Here is a 17,988-nt window from a genome sequence, read left to right on the forward strand (position 1 = left end):
GCACCCCTCGGATTGCGCCAGTGTGTGTGAGCTGTAGACACCGAATGCCAACGTGTGAGTGCCCTCCGAATGGAACGGCTGACAGCTGCGAATGGGTGCACGAAAGTCCTGCTCTGTATTTTTTTTTAAATTCTGGATGGTTCTGTTGGTAAAAAATAAAGGACAGTGCCAATCCATGTATGGAAGTTGGACCAAGTGCTGCCCAGAATGAAACCATAGTGCATTTTGTTCCTCAGGCCAATACTAATTTGTAAACCGGAGCGCACTGAAATCTATCCCTGGAGTTAAGAGAAAAATAGAGTTTTGTTTTGAATTATTTACATATAAAAATTTATATCATCGATGTATACGTACTACGCATAAGATTTCGCGATTTTGGCATCAAACAACACTCGCTATGTTGAACTTAACCATACTGCATCCGTACACCTTACTTAAGTACGACATCGACATTCTTTTTAAGCGGTCAAGCGCTGTTGCAGTAGTTTGGTTAGTTGATAGAAATGAATTATTTCCAAAATGGAGTAAGAAGTTTTAGCTTACAATAACTTCAATAATCGATTGTAATACACCAATAAATTGATTTTTTGCAAGGATAGAGAACTAAAACATTTTGGAAATAATGAATTTCTATCAACTTACCAAACAATTAAAACAGCGCTAGATCGTTTATAAAGAATGTCTAAATCGCACTAAAGCAACGTGTACGGATGCAGTATGGTTAAGTTCAACATAGCGAGTGTTATTTAATGCCACAATCGCGAAATTTTATGCGTAGTACGTATACATCGATGATATTTTGTATGTAAATAATTCAAAACAAAACTCTTTTTTTCTCTTAACTCCAGGGATAGATTTCAGTACGCTTCAGTTTACACATTAGTATAGGCCTGAGGAACAAAATGCACTATGTGTTGATTCTGGGCAGCACTTGGTCCAGACCCTGGCACTATCCTTTCTTTTTCAATTTTAAAATTAAAATTATGGAAATTAAAAACTAACTAAGTTAAAATCCTGATGCACCACATCATAATAAAGCTACATAATATAGGCTATAATTGTTATAGGTATATGTATAAATAGTTCCTGATAATAAATCTTTTTTCAGCGCTTATGTTATGCTAAAAAGTTAAAAACCCAATGTATATTTATTATGCTCACGTGTCGTTATCGAAAATTATTCAAAATCAAAAGGATTTATTTTTAATCTTGAATTAATTTAAGGCAATATTTAAACGGGAAATTCGTTCTTACAAAACAGTATTCTTAATCCTAGTAACAGGAAGAACCTCTTATGATTTTTTGATCAAAACAGTTGATGAAACTTGTAAAAAATATTCAACAAAAAACTGTTCAGTACTTTCTACCATCCATACCCGGAGTGCCATACCGGGCGGGCGCGGCGTCGGGAAATCAACACATGCGTTGCGTGTGTGTGTGTGCACACAAACACGAGCCAGCCCCACTGAAGGGCACAAAAGCTTGGCCGACTGACTACCGCCAAGACATGTGCTATATGAGCCGGCTATGTAGTTTGTACGTTGCGCTATGTATTGTACGGATTTGGGTTGGGAAAGAAATGCCGTCTCTTTGTATTTTTGTGACCCAAAAAAGATTCCTTGATTTCTTTAACGCGTGAAAAGTACAATGGAATCGGAGTTGAATTTCGTTACAAATAGTCTGAATTAAAACAGTTTCTAAAGGCTTTTGTAGATCACATTTTACTAGCTTTATAAGCAAAAATTGTTAAAACTACTACTATTACTTACGAATATAATAGGCAAAAGGTTTTACACAGTATTTTGTTTTCTTCTTCTTCTAATATGTAACATGGCATTCAAACCGTAAGCCACAGGTTATAAGAAGCCGATTCGAGATTCAGAGAATAATGGAAGAACTTCACAATTTATTATTAAAATCTATTTTCATTTGCCTTTATTTCGTAAAACTGTGCTACGCAAAAGTCATTTAAAGTAGTAATCGTTGTATCTGAAGTATACACTATGTACATACATGTGAATAAAAAATCAAGCCGCAGAAAAGTGATTGTACCAAGTCACCCTCGAGTTCGTCATCTCACGTACGTTTCTACAGCTCTCAAATAACTCGAGTATGGATTACAGCCACCCGACGACTTGAGCCACCCTATAAGCATCGGGTGTAATGTAGAAGAGAGAGCGTGTACAGCTCATAAAGTTTAGACTCTATTATTGAAGAAAACAGCACTAGTTTCCTTGTAACAAAGCATCTATCGCAAATCGCTTTCAGTTGTCACAGTTACATTGTAGGACATCATTGATGCTGCAATGCAAATCTCTATGAAGATTAGTGATGGGTGTGAAAAAATTGTCAAAATGAAAAGCGATGGCGATAGTGTTCACAATACAGAAGCTGAAAACTTGAGAGAGTATTTTAAACCGTTGTTGGAAGCTCTTATTACGATTCTTAAAGCATAAATTGAATTTAATCCTACAAGCTTTTTAGAGTAGGACTTGCACCAATACTTTTTATTCCTTCGAAATTACTAGTAAGTACTTAGTACCCAGTATTTCGGCAACACCTTTTGCACAAACGAAAAATTAACACAAAGTAACCTACTTTTTTTTATTTTATTTTATTTATTTATTTTAGGAATTACAAACAAATGTGTTACAGAAATTAACTTATCTACTTTTTATTTACCATGAGGAAACTCTTGGCCTGCATCTTACCTGATAGAAAGTGATGTCAGGTGGAAGCTAGCGTCACCCTCAAACATAGAGGAACTGGCTATCTTACCTCAACCGTATTTAATCTTCTTTCTCTATCTTCTCAGCGAAGCACTTTCAAGTACCTACTAACTTAAAAATTCTTCTTGAAATAAAAATGTTTATTTTTATTATATTTTGCGATATTTTCTACTTGCACCATCACGAGATATGCGCCATATTTACAAGGGTACGTTCCCCACGTCTCGCCGATGTATTGAAATTTGTCGTCTCGGCGTCGCGGCTTCAGACGCAGAGCTGGGCGTTGTGCTGAGTAATAAAGTTATTGACTGCTGTGCAAGTTTGTATTAGTTTGGTTTCTGATAGACGAGTGTAGAAAACATATTATTTTCCTAACTTAGCTGACAAAATTTAATTTCTCATAATGTTGCATTGAATAGTCATATTACTTTGAAAAATGCTTCCCATTTCTATTAAGTTATTGTACTCGTATAGTTCCTTAATTCAAAGATCACCTGAGCCGTTGGCGTTGGCGAATTCAATCAGACGAAAGTACTAAAACTTTTGTTGTCGACAAATCGCAATTATCTATTAATAAAGAATACTATTTTTATTAATTTATCAGGTATTTTTTCTTTTGTCAGCTGGAACTTCTTGCGCTTCTTATTTAGTTTCTACCACTTTACTATCTCTATTTCGTTGATATCCGCTAGCCAGAAAATAAAAATACTTTTAAATCATGCTAAAGGTGTACCTAAAAGAATGCACCTACATTATCATGGCTTAGGTACTCGATTTCTGATATCTTCATACTCCGAAAAACCATAGAGATACACCTTACCCAGCCCGGCAATTCAGCAAAAACAAAAGACTAACCGTATTGTCTACTTACTTAAGAGCCGCCGAGTTCCGCAAGTCACCGCGGCTTCCCTAACCGCTCCCGAGGGATCTCACCTGCCAAATGCCTCCAGATACTTATCCTTTCGTAGCCTTCTCCTGAGTTTGCCCTTTGAAAACATTGGTATAATTATCCTTCTGGTTCAAAGAATATTACATGACAATTACCTTTATGCTTTTATAGCATCAACACATCACTAAACTTCTGTCATATTCTAGTTTTTACTTTTTTGCTAGGCTTGGCTATGTATTACCCTTCGGATTGCTTTGTGATGACTCTACATTTTCTTTTGTGCCAGTTTGATTAAATTCCACCAAAATCCTAACCAATTTTGCTGTAGTTATTATTATTAATAACATTTCTATTTAATTAGACGTTTGTAATATATACATTTAAACAGTTACCTAGCCACTCCTGAGGGATCCTCACCTCACCTAACTAAAGTCTAAGGCTGAGTTGCACCACCTAACTTTGACCGTAACTATCTATATCGATAACCAGTGTTTTATGTATGGAGTTTAGCAGATTTTTGAAGTTTGTCAATGTTAAAGTAAGATGGTGCAACCCAGCCTAAGGTGACACAAAAAAAAAGAATAACATCATTCTTCTAATGCCAATGAGCTGTGATCAGTTTTTACTTTTTTTCTAGATTTGACATTAGTTTTGCAATACATATTACAACGAAATAGAGCAAATCACTTGTTGTACAAAAGACACGTATGAGTCCTTTTTTAGTTGCTAGGACTTAAAAGGTTTCGCATATAAGCAAATGTGATGACTCTACATTTTCTTCAGTGCCAAAATACTTAGTAACCAATGATGTTGCTGGTGTTAAATTAGTATTAATTTAGAGTTTCATAAAATGTAGGTACACTCGGAATATTGATTCATTAGGTATATTCTATGATACTCCCGTCATTACTTCATAAATAAATAATATAAAAGTGAAGATGAGAACGTCGTCCACTCAAACTCAGTAACCAGTCCCGGGGGAATCTGCCTCACCTGCCAAACGCTGCGCGCTGGTTTGAATCCTTTATTTCACCACTTTGGCCTGTCTTTAGAGAATTGCTAGAAAATAAAACAGCATCGGCATACGTTTTGATGTTGCTTCTAGGAACCTTTGGTTGAAATGAAACACCGTATTGGTAACGCGAGAGATATTTTGGTTTTGAGTACGAAGAGTTGATAATTTAATTATCTTATGACTATAGAATGTTATGATTGTTTGGTTTTAGTCCATTGAAAAATCAACGTTGAAAATATGTGGGCCTAATGTTAGGTACTTCATTTCTTTACCTAGTAGATAATGTGTCAGTCAATACACATTTTAGAATTTACTGAAAATTGATTAGCAGCCTGGTAGTTTAATAATGACTTAACATTTCACATTCAAGCATAATGCTTTGTCCTCATAATGTACCTCCTAGATATCAATAAGTTTATTAATTAGTTTTACAATCTCATTACCTTCTTGGATTAAGAGTTTGCTATCTATGCTTCTGAATATTTTTTTATTTCTATCTATGCTACCGAACTCAAAACTATCCCAAAGGGATTTATCTCAAAAGAGTACTAGCGGTAGTGCACTACCATAAATCCTTCAAAAGCTACGGTAGCAAAATCCTGTTATTTGCATACAAACGACACAACAATGAGTTTTGTCTATTGCCAAAACTTAACTCTTTGACGCGCCGGCACAAAAAGGGTTATTGTTAAACTGACGATTTGCAAAATCGTAAATCTATTTTGTGACTAATTTGCCTTTTGGTTTATTTTTTGTTTTTGCCGCCACCTTTATTGCCTTAAAGTGACTTGTCATGCGGGACCGGAATGCTGAAGAAAATATTTTTGAATTGTTTATTGTCTGTTTGGAATGGATGCCCGTTACACAGCAGAAATTATTGAAACTCGCATTTTTACTGAGCGAGATGAAGCGTTGCCGCAATTCTTACAAACTACATCGTCACCTCATTTTTTGATGGACCCAATTTGGAATAGCATAGATTTTTTCCAATTGTTAGACAAAAAAATCCAGCAAACTTTCCGTAAACAACAGTTTTACTTGATACTCATCAGTTAATAGGCAAAGGAATTTTAGTTAGGCCAAGCTTGGTTGTACTTACACCGATCGAACTCATAAGTATTGTGATTGATAATATTCATAGACTTGATGAAACTTTTCGTGTAGTTCCATGATTCATGAAGAAGTGTGTTCATCGTCGTCATCGTTACAGCGAAATGACGTCCACTGCTGAACAAAGGCCTCCCCCAAGGTTTTCCATAATGTCCTGCGCTGCCCGCATCCAGGCTCTTCCCGCGACCTTTACCAGATCGTCGGTCCACCTAGTAGGAGGCCTGCCCACGCTACGTCTTCCAGCCTGTAATTTTCAGCAAATGTTTTTTTCAATCCAGCATTGTCTAATTTCAATAACGTTCTTTTCATCGTTTCACGTAAATGGTCGACGAGCTTTTTTTAAAAACATATTATTTTTCTAACGTGTATTCTTATGGAAAGCGAAGTCTCTATTTTGAGATACATAACATTTTATGCAAAGGCACTCGCTTCGCTCCACAATCATGCATCCGTTCATCTCCAAGATTACTAGCTATGGAACGATGTGAAGCACACATCGAGATCGAACGGTCACTTTAAACAACAACCGTCATCTCACCATTCGAACGATAAAACCATGTCGGGCCACTCCGCGAGTGAAGATACGTTCGTGGCCACACAATGAGCCGGCGACGTTGATCGATGGAGCGCATTCATCGGACACATTACGATTTTTGCTTTCATTTCGTCCGATACGAGTGTCACAAGGTTATGATATCGATGTTATGAATCGCGTAGGATGCGATTTCCGATGTGCAGATTGCGAAAGGTTACTCTTCGTTTGTATTCAATATGTCGGTACTCAGTTTGTTTCTATTGTGATGACGCTTAATCAATGCATTAGTTTACATCGCTTCTTACCATTACTTACTAAAAAAACACATTTATTCCGTGGACCAAAGTAGTTTTCTACATTCTCGGATTCAATACTCTTTTGAATTCAAAGTGAATGTAAGGAAGTATTTTCTGAGTTACTAAAATCGACCATACGGATCTCATGTTGATAATTTACTACATAGAGTTGAGTAGGTGCAAGATGATAGGTACTGTATGATTTGTTCAAGTATTTTCCGTATTAACTAGAATCCATGATGATTGACTAATGACTCACTATCAGTTCTAGGATTGCAATAATCACAAGGCAAAGTTCACATTATTACTATATTTATTGGTTTTGTATTCACAGTTTTCCTATTTTAGTTACAAAACAATTTTTCCCGATTAAAATAAAATTTCACAATTTTGTACCTAATCCTAAGTCATTGTCTACATCACATAATTGTTTATGGATGAGTTAAAGACTTGCACGAAATTATATAACTTGATAAAAAATATTACCATGACAACTTCATACAAAACTGTTATGGAGATATAAAATATTTAGTGTAGGAAATAGTTGGTATTATGGTAAAAAATATTACTAGGTAGGTACTCGTATGTAGATACATATTAGAAGAGTCACTAAAAGATCTAACCCGTAAGTTTATACAACTTCGTGCAAGTCTAGCAGAGGGATTAATGTATTATATAAACATTTTATACTTTATACAATGCGACCATCTACCCATTTGTAATCTATGATAAAGTAACATCACTGACATTAATATTTCGTTAGTTTATTTTATAACAACAATTATAAAAATAAATATGAATAGTGTACTTTTTTGTAACATATTATGTTGAAGAAATCTAGAAGATTACTTACTTTCTACACAATATTACGCTTCTGAAAAACTTGATAAGCCTGTATCAACTTGCAAGGGGCGCTATACTATAGTTAATAAAATTTATTTCAGAAGTAAATATTTTACAAAACTTTTTCGCACTCTTGTGTATTTTGTAAGAATGTTTTCAGTGGTATGTATGGCATTCCTAAATATTATGTGCAAAGTAATAAAGGTTGTTAAATGTTTCGTAAAATATATATTATCAGATTGGTAAAATTATAGTATAGTGTGTAGCTAGCTACTATTTACAATTTCATTCGAAAATGGTAACTCTGCAGGTTGCAAAAAGAAGGATATCCTTTAATCAAAACCATTCACTTACAAACGACAATACTGAAATTAATTATAAAATAACTAGTTATAATGCATTTATAAATATTGTTATAATAGCTCACGACAATGACTTAAATTATAATGTACAAATCCGACACTCAGATGTTTATATCTACCCTAAAATAATAATAATCACACTTTTGACATTGTAAAGTTTTCCACTTAACTATCCAAACATCGAATTATGACTGTTTAATCTAGGAATACTTACACAAATTATTATACTTAACGTTAATTTAAATTTAATCATCACTTTATTACACCTTATCGACACGAAGGAATGGTTGTTACGAGAGTTTGTTAGTGAAAATATAGCATCTTTACATGGGTGATCCGAGGAGGGTCTACTTAGATTATAAGGCGGTGAGACCGTAGTCAGATTTGATGACAGGCTGGGATGTAGGGTTGAGGCCCGTGCCGCAGCCAGCCGAGCCGACTGGCGACCCGTGGGCAGTCAGGCTCGCCACCATCGCTGGGTCCATGCCATGCAAGCTCATCATATGCAAATGGTGCGGCGTCATATGCCCAGCATTGATCTGCCCCTGATGAGACATCGGACTAATCGCCGGATCATGAGACAAATTCTGCCCCCCAACACAGTGAAGATCATTCATTATGTTATCCGTCACGTTCTCTATACTATCCGGTCTTCCATTGTTATTGGATTTCTTCTTGTCGTTATTATTCGTATTCTTATTCGATCTACTCTTTGGTGTCGCTTTAGAAGTGGTCGTGGTCACTCCAGCGGGGTTCGTTTTTCTCCTCACGTTTTTGGTGTTCGGCAACTTATTGTCCTTCTTCCACTTCATCCGTCTGTTCTGGAACCATATTTTGATTTGTCGTTCAGACAGGACTAGAGTGTGCGCTATTTCTATTCGTCTTCTCCTGGTTAGGTACCTGTTGTAGTGGAATTCTTTCTCCAGCTCTAATATTTGGTGTCGCGTGTATGCGGTGCGTTGTCTCTTCGGTTCCATTCCAGGTTGGAACGAGCCGTTTGCTGTGGACAAAATATTTTTATGAGTCATTGTGATGGTGCTGTAAATTCTTTTTCAGTCATTATTGTAGAACTCGTTTGAGGCTAATATCAGAATTTTCCTAGCCACGTTATAAATGGAAACTTTTTAATAAACCAAAGTGTTCCATGGACAAGTTTAATCAAATTACCGCATACAAAGAGCGCTATTTCAAAATGATAAAGTCTATTATTCAACACATACTATGCCACGGTTATGTGGGCTATATCGTGACGTGTTGCGTGAGGGCACCGGTCCTGAATAATGTAGAGCCTCGAAGGCCGTTAATTAATGTGCATAATAATTACACATGCACGTCCATGAGCTTCCTTTTTTGTTTGATTAATTGTGCCTGGCAAATTAGTTCGCTTTCAAACAATATGTATAATCTACGGCAAATAGATTGGATTAAAAGTGAGTACACATCGATATAGTCACCGACTGAAGCAAACTGTCTTTGCATTATTGATTAGTTTTTACTTATTTACAACATTTTAGACTATTTCATGTGCTGGGAAAGGTTCTTCGAGATTAACTTTTATACCAGTTTAACTGATTTAAAATATGTAGACTCAATAACTCAAATTAGGAACAGCTATATTACCTGGGAATTTATAAAAGAATATTCTTCAAAGAAACCATAAAGTAATTCGAACAGTAATTGAGCACAAGTTTATTTCTAAGTAACCAATGTGCACGTTCATCACTGTAATAACACATCAATGAAATTGGTCATTATTGTCACAACTTTGCATCTATAACGCTAAAATATCGCAAAGCATTTCGTCTTAGCATCCTAGCTATCTGAGTAACTTTTGTCCGTTTTCACCATCAATCCCTAATTTTTAAGTGACCTCTATGGTAACACTTAGAAATGAATTTTGATTACATAGGGGTCACTTAAATTCAGGGATTGATGGTGAAAACGGGCATTAGACCTGTAACTAATGTAAACAGACCTTATACGTACCTACTTACAATGGCCCTAAAGTACCTACTATATCAACGAAGATGAGTGATTATGCACTAGACACGCAGATGCACTTTGTTTGCAAGACTATGCCTGATCATCCGCAAATTGATTGATGAGGAAATAATAATCTTGGTGTATTGTGCGAGAAGCTGTTTACTTGACGTCTTATCTCATTCTGAGTTTACAAAATTAAATGAAATGATACGTTTCTATTCAAATGAAATAATACTCATTATTAAATATTTATGTGTGATGATAATAAAGATTATTTGAAAAACACCAGCAAACTGGCAGGTCTGGCCAAGTCAAATCTAACCTTGTTAATGTTATTTTGTTCCTTTAAATACATTATTTGGATTTTGCATAGAACTTGGCACTCATTTCTTTTTGCGGCGAAGCCCACAGCCAAGCATAATTTTTGTATTGAACTTGGCTCTCCTTTTTTCCATTTTTTACATGTTTTAGGTGGGATTAAATATTCATTATGATAGGTAATGTTCATTCGAAATATCTTAAATCTTAATGTATAGACGATAGAACATCAAGGATGAGTTGCACTACCTTATTTTAACCATAACATTGACAATAACCGGTGCTTTTTGTATGGAGTTTGACAGATTTTTGACGTTTGTAAAAGTAAAAATAAGATAGTGCAACTCTGACTAAGACTATCACTAAAGGATCTTAACCAGAAAGAGGAGTTAGTTACATTGTAATATTTTAGGTTTTGCATCAAAAATGTAAAGCCTAATGTGCTGTCGACTGTACACCAGAAATTAAGACAGACTTTTAGGTTATAGCAGTATAGCCACATATCGCTAAACAACTGAAAATTTGGCTTATGCCAAACTCGCTACGTTCTCAACTCGATACATTTCCTTAATATTTATCTTGCGTGTTGAGTTAAAAACGTATGGAGTTGGGCATAAGCCTAAAATTTAAAATTTTTAATAAGTAAAACAAGAGAACAGTCCGTTGATATCAAATACAAAGCATTTATTTCAACAAAATGAGCTCGTGAGAGTCTCTATCCATAATAAAGCCATCGCCGAAGGAAAGTTGGAAGCAATTTCCTATTTCACTTCAAGGAAATTAGTTTTACATCAACTTGAAAGACGTCCACAAAGGCATTATCGGCGTTCGCCAATAGAGTCGTTTATTGTACGTATAATTTGTCAATTGCTTTTATTCTTTGATGGTGAACAAGTGTGAGAATGTTGTGTACACTACTCAAAATATGTTATGAAGTTTGTAAACTCTAAAACAAAGATAAAAATAAATCCAATTTGGAGTCTTCCACTCTAAGATCCTAGAGTAGATTTTTGTTGATTTGGTGTTTAATTTATTAATAAAAAAATTGAAGGTGGGCCCAGTTATTGGAAGAAAAAATATTCTTAAAACTCAATCCAGCGATTTGCCCGTGGACCAAGCTAAAATTGGGCCAAGTCACTGGAAGATTACAATGAAGGATTTTCATTGTTTTAGTTTTTTAACCAAATCTTTGATATTGAAATTGAATCGAGTTTTTAACACGATCATTACATCAATTAGATTCAAATCATCATTGTCACAGTCTAGTTCTTGTGGAGACTCCATTGCAGGAAGTCTCAAAAGATATTATTATTCTGAAAATTTACAACGATAATTTTCAGGCTTAAGTATAGATACTCGTAAGCAAATAGGGATTCAACTCCGGGCTTACATTATTATGGCTCTGTAGTCATTCGCAAAAATATTAATAACATTTCATAATGTTACCTACAATATTCTCAGCGAAAATACCTACCTACAATCAAGCCCTAGTCGAAACCCAGACAGTACAACAAAAACGCCTATCCTAAATCCATATAGTCCATCACTTCAACCTCTCATTTCTGTTGCAAAGTAACACTTAACACAACTACATAAAATGCTACAGTTTAGCTTGTCTGTACTCTGATTCCAAGCAACGCCCACACAGCCTGTAAGAGCGAGACAGGGATACGGGAACAGTCGGGAATTCCTCCGGAATCCGGGCACAAGCCTGGTATGTGCGGTTGGCCGCAGCCCGAGATTTCTAGTGGTCAAACTGACAAACCCACATTGATCCCGGCCTATGTACGGGGAATGTCATTTGGCGAGATATAAGGAAGTTACAGGCTTTGCTTATTTACTGCCCTAAATGTAATGGATTCGGAAGTCATTTAATTCAGTTTCGGGCCATATACGTATTTGTCTAATATCTATACTTCTATCTTAATATTATAAATGCGAAAGTAACTCTGTCTTGCTTTCAGGCCTAAACTACTGAACCGATTTTGATGAAATTTGGCATAGAGATAGTTTGAGTCCCGAGAAAGGACATAGGATAGTTTTTCTTCCGGTTTTTGAAACAGGGACGCGCGCGATAAAGTTTTTCTGTAACAGACAAAATTCCACGCGGGCGGAATGCTAGTCATCTATAAATCTAAAGTAAATTTTTAGATGTGACTCTACGTATGATTGGCATCATACTTTACTTGTAATGTAAAAAAATCATACAAAATCCCTATCCTTCATTCCATTATTGAAAATGCACCGCATTTTAAAACGACACTAAAGCAAATTCAAATCAATGAGTTTGAACTTTGAATACAAATCGCTCAATGGTAAGGTAGGTATTAGGACCAATCACAGACTTGAATATCTATTCTTGAGTACTAAAATTGACTTGTGTCTACTAGTGTAATAAATGATGCGCGTCTGCGATTAAATACGTCATGAACGTTATAAATGAGCAATGTAAAAATAGGTAGAAGCCGATAGGCATGGTCCTTTCTTAATAATTATAATAAATTAAATATAAACTGGTGTATACTCTTAAGAAAACGAAGAAACACTTGTGACCACGTGAACAAACACGAACAATTTTAATTAACAAGACAGGCTACTAATGAGTTCAATTTGTTTGTACAAGTCATTATTTTATAAATCATCGGCCGCAAAACCAGATACCCGTTACGGCTACCGGACGGACGCTCCGTCTTCGCTTCGTTAGCCGTATCACGTCATCGACACGATGACAATCTCCATTGAATTACCGGCTACCTGCGACGAATGTGTGGTCTCATAACCGATCTGTTAATCTACAGTCGATCTCGCGACGCATGCGCTATCAATCCCGCACGGTGGTCCCGCCTCATTACGACGAACATTCGATCTAAAGCTAAAACCAACCATTGTCCACCAATGAAAAATGTTACCCCAGTGACAGGTGTCGATAAGACTCCAGTCTCCAGCACATCAGCTTTTGTGTAATCCTCAGCGAATATTCTAGCAATTTGTTGAACCACCACGAACCGGTTCATCTGCGATCTTGACCCAAAGATCGAATACCTTTACGTTGCTTCACCAATCAAAACTACACATACAATTCTAGTATTTGTGTCTACTTCAAAACAGAATTATGTCGCGTCACTTACAAGTTAATTTTGAATTTGTTGAATACAATATGCATAATTTACGATAATTTCGATTGTGGGAGCTGTCAGCGGGACAAGAAATATTATGGTGATGTTAACGTCGATATTGAAGTGAAGCCTTTATGAACAGTGACCTTATCAAGTGGTGTGACTTCAATGGATTATAACTTGATACTTGCAATTCTCGTCCTTTGTATCATAGTAAAGTAGGTATAACAGTACAGTATTAGATATGGATAATGATCGGTAGATGAGAGACGAGATTGACTTTTTATTACATAAAAAAATCCACATTCCGCAAAATCACAACTCTGAACAATTTGAAACCATTCTATACATACTGTTGGCAGAACTACGTATTCACAAGTTCAACGAAACGTCATGAGCAAAGCAACCATAATAAAAAAAGGATTTAGAAGTTAAGTAAGTTATTTGTTATTTTTGAATTAATAAATGCATTGACCAGCTTTACTAGCTCGCTTGCATAGAAATATAAATACATTAATGTGGTACGTAGGTATTTAAACAGAACTCAAATACTTCTTTTATGTGGACTTTTCAACAGTTACATGAACTAAATAAAATGTTTAGTATAATTTAAAGTAAAATGCAAACTTTGGATTCTATGACTGAAACATAAATTAGAATAACAATAACTTAATGATGGATGGAAAATATCATCACTTACCTACTACATCTTCAGTACTATTCTTAGTAAAGATTAGTTAATTGTTGTTCTCAAACCAAACAGAAAGTGTCCTACATTGATAATTAGGCTTAAGCCAATGTCAAAACTCAACGTAACAAATGTAAGATAAAAAAATATTCAACGTTTAATTTTATAAACATGATCGTAGTCCTCAAATGCATAGAAATACTTGAAGAAAAGGTCGTTGGTATGACAAATCATAATCAATTTGCAACAATTAACATAATAGAAGATGATAAAAAAGAAAATCCCGACGACACAAAAACTTAGATCGATAATCTCCAAGTCGAATTCTCGTCCACAAACTTCTATTTGAAAGCAATAAAAATAAATGGGGCTCATTAACTTAAGAGTTGGGTCCCATTGTCACGCACAAGCCCCGGCGTCTTCCAGCACTAATGACATCACATTAGTAAACTGTCAAAACACATCAAAAGGACACACGCCTAAAGGATTTCGAGTGTGCAAAGAAGTTATTGATTGCGAGCGATTTGTTTCCTTTTTAAATAGCCGCTAACGTTGCCCGTTTAAAAATCATTTTGCAGTACACGCACTTTTGTCTGTTGAAGCGCCAAAGCTTGAATTAATGTTGTCAAATTAATCTTGTGGATCTCAAGTATTCTTTCATTTGATGGTTTTGGGCGCGCTCAATTTTTTCTTCTTCTATTCTTTCGCAATATTTTGTGGTCTGTTTCGAAAAGTACCTCCTGAGATCGTATTGTGAGTATTTTTTAAATGATGTTATGTATAATTTGTAAACTTGTTTCATATTAGTCAACCGTCAAAAGATATCACATTGCCATCTTCTACGCTGAGGGCGATTGCAACTTTAAAAATATTTATATCTAACTAGGCATTCATTTGTGTGTGCTTTGCTTTTTTGTAGACAATTTTTAGCTAATGTTAATTGTAGTTAGTGCTAAACTTAAGCTTCATATTATTATTCATAAAGCTCTAGTAGGTACTTGCTTATTTTCATTTATTAAATATTTTGTTGCTTAGTCTTACTCTTTATGTAGAACAAACAAACTTTATTTCTTTGAAAACATTTGTGTTTTTAATAGGGCTCCTATAGACCTACAATCATGGCTTTTGGCAAGAAGGAATTAATTACAGAAAAATCAAAGTACACTGTAATTTGATTTTTATTCATATTTTCAAAAATTTTGAGAGGTTGTATAGCCTTTTTTATTATAATTATTATTTTTTTAATTAGAAAAGGTGAAAAATTGATATGACTTATGAGTGAACCTAAAGGTTAACCACTGAGGATTTATATATTTTTTAATTTATAGCACCTTTTGTAAATTGAATTTATCGCTAGTCATGAATGATGCGACCGTCTGGTTTATTAATCTCACTTTAATCTTGTTGATTACAGTACAGACAGACTGGTGTTTTGGTCTCTTGACCAACTCTACCATCAGCAGTTCTGGTTTTGTCTGTTTTTAGTACATCCACTAATATTTATCATTAAAATATCTTCAATTATTTATCAATCCAACGCACATCGTTTTCGTTAAAACATCATCATAACAGCATTCTAAAACAAACTGTCTCTAACACCTAGCAAGTTAGAGATCCTGTTTTAAAAGAAGCTACCTGCCCTCTTCTTTAAAATGCTTAGTTGGATGTCATGAATTATTGTGTTAAATTATACGTGCATTGAATAAATTACTCCTATAAATATTTTACACCGCATCTCAAAGAACAACTTACTAAAAATACTTACTTATAATGTGTAAAAGCTATTAAAACACAATGAATGGTAGAGTCCTCGTTACCATTCCTATTGCAGAACGGTATTCCGTTCCGGGTAAGGATATTCTCCTTCGGGTCCTTACCCGTCACACTTTTTGAGTTAACTTACTAGGATTATGATCAGTAATAGAAATTAAAAAAATATGGCAGAGTTCTCTCTACCATTACACCGTGTAGAACTGGATATCCTTTTATCCTTAGCACGGTTTGAGTTTAATAATAAATATGAACTCTTGTTGACATATTAATTTGCCATAAGGTCAATGTCAACAATATAATTATAATAAACAAAATATCTAGGTATGTACAGGAAAGAAAAGAGAACAGACAAAACGCGCCTGCATAAACGAATACCTGGCTCAGGCCACGGGACAATGCAATGACGGTCACACAATTATTATGGTCCGGATCAATAAATAGTGTTATTGAAGAAAATGATCAAGATGAAATTAAGACATTAACAGCTTACAATCAACATAGTAGTTAAACAAAAGGCATGTACTGCAAAAGTTATATGGTTGCTGAAGTAGGTATCATTTTGATTGGTGTAGGTAAATAGGTAATTTGTCATAAAAGATTCAGTGACACCTTCAGCAACGAAGACCATTCGGTGTCCTAGTTGTGAAATACAAATGAAGAGTTAAAGGCCTAATAAAGGATTGACAATAATTTCATAGTCATTTGTCATTCATCCGAGTAAAAATGGAATAGAATAGGTTTTTGGATTTTTACCTAAGTATATGTTCTTTGTATGCGGTATCATTAATCATGAGATTCATTGATTGAATGTGAAATACTATTGTAGAGGTAGAGCCTAACAATTTATCTTTATTTCATGAAAGTACATGACATAGTGTTTACATAATAAATAATATAAATAGCTTACATGCGCCAGCAACGTGTATCTTCTTCATCCAAGGATAGATAACCCTGTCAGTATTATCCGAGCATATAGACGAATCGTCATCTTCGACGGGCGGGCTGTCCAGCAGTAGCCGCTCGTCATCCATTTCTGATACAGGTGATCCTTCCCGACCGAGGGCATGGAGTTTTCTACCAGCAGGAGCCGCTTCTTCTATATGTCTTTCTAGCCTGAGCCCAAGCTCAGCAAGGCCTGGTGCTACTTCCCCATTATGGGACGGCACGTAGCCGTGATCTGCGTCTGATGGATGTGACGGCTCTGGCGGTCTTGGTGGAGGAGCAACGGGAGGGTGCTGAGGCAACGGATGGTAATACCCTCCGTAACCGTACCCTGTCCCAATCTGGACAGGGGCGTATTGATGCTGATAGCCATACTGCAAATGCTGGTGCTGGTAGTACTCCCCTGGCGGTATGTAGTCCGCCTGACTGTACTCTTCCGAAGGTGGGAACTTGGGGTCCGGCTGCGGCTGGTATCCACCGTTCATGAGGAAGGAACTCATGGTGGGCGTGGTCGAGTCGGCGCATCACCTTACTCTCTTTAAAAAATCCATCAGCTTGTAGTTATTTGTTTAGTTTCAAGTATAAAACAACAAAAAATTTTAAACCTTATCAGTCAGATTTTTGTCGTTTGGTTACTCGTATCCTATGTTACTAGTAGTGGCAAAGAAAAGTAATTGTTCACAATCAACAGCGTTCCACAAGTTTATGTTATGTTTTGTAGCAATTAAATCGTCATTAAAACAATCACAATAACGCACACACTATAATGTCACTAAAATTGTTTATCACTATCACCAACATCAGTATCTGCGCACAGTTTTTACCAACAACAATATTATTGCAAAGTCATTTGATTTATCACTTTTTGATAATAAACAATGGAGTTAAAGGCGCGCTATACTGCGACGACATTTTGAGACAATATACACTGACTGGCCGACACGCCAGCGCACTCTGTCACTTTAAGGACTCCTATACATGTTCATCAATTTTTACATACCACCTTCCATTTTTAAGGCGGAGCTGTTCTTCTACTGTCTTACTTAGTACCCTACAAAAAAATCAAAACCTTATTTACAGCGCGCATAAGACTCATTTACCTTTGTACGCTCCATCAAAAGCATTAAACCGCAACAATAATGTTCCCCCTTCCACCCATAAACAAGTCAATGCGTGCGACTGAAACAGAAGCAACAACGTTTGTTAGAGGCATAAAGTAGAGGCCAGTAACGTTCTCGCTCTAACGTATGAGCGTGAGCTAATTGATGAAAGAGACAAAGCATCGATTCAGGTTTATGGCGTATAGCGGATTAAGAAGCTGCCTCAATAATAATACAGAATGAACATGGTCTCTGTTCGTAACGACACGGCGTTTTAAATATTTAATAT

The 17,988-nt window shown here is 35.7% G+C and overlaps 1 protein-coding gene across 1 annotated transcript; it reads right to left on the reverse strand.

The window, feature by feature from the left end:
• Nucleotides 1-7,685: 7,685 nt before the first annotated feature.
• On the reverse strand, nt 7,686-17,530 carry LOC135076539 (homeobox protein Hox-B4-like). The gene is made up of 2 exons (XM_063970986.1): nt 16,565-17,530; nt 7,686-8,779 (listed from the first exon to the last, which is right to left on the reverse strand). The coding sequence occupies exons 1-2, from the start codon at nt 17,097-17,099 to the stop codon at nt 8,136-8,138; spliced, it is 1,179 nt and encodes a 392-aa protein (XP_063827056.1). The 5' UTR covers nt 17,100-17,530; the 3' UTR covers nt 7,686-8,135.
• Nucleotides 17,531-17,988: the final 458 nt, after the last annotated feature.

This window comes from Ostrinia nubilalis, chromosome 12, assembly GCF_963855985.1.
Source record: "Ostrinia nubilalis chromosome 12, ilOstNubi1.1, whole genome shotgun sequence".
In the NCBI taxonomy this organism is placed as follows: Eukaryota; Metazoa; Arthropoda; class Insecta; order Lepidoptera; family Crambidae; genus Ostrinia; species Ostrinia nubilalis.

Excerpts from the sequence above, each read along its gene's own strand:
- LOC135076539 (XM_063970986.1), bottom strand. The coding sequence starts at position 17,099 with ATGAGTTCCTTCCTCATGAACGGTGGATACCAGCCGCAGCCGGACCCC. Across the intron at positions 8,780-16,564 it reads GATACACGTTGCTGGCGCAT|CAAACGGCTCGTTCCAACCT; the intron begins GTAAGCTATTTA and ends TTTTGTCCACAG.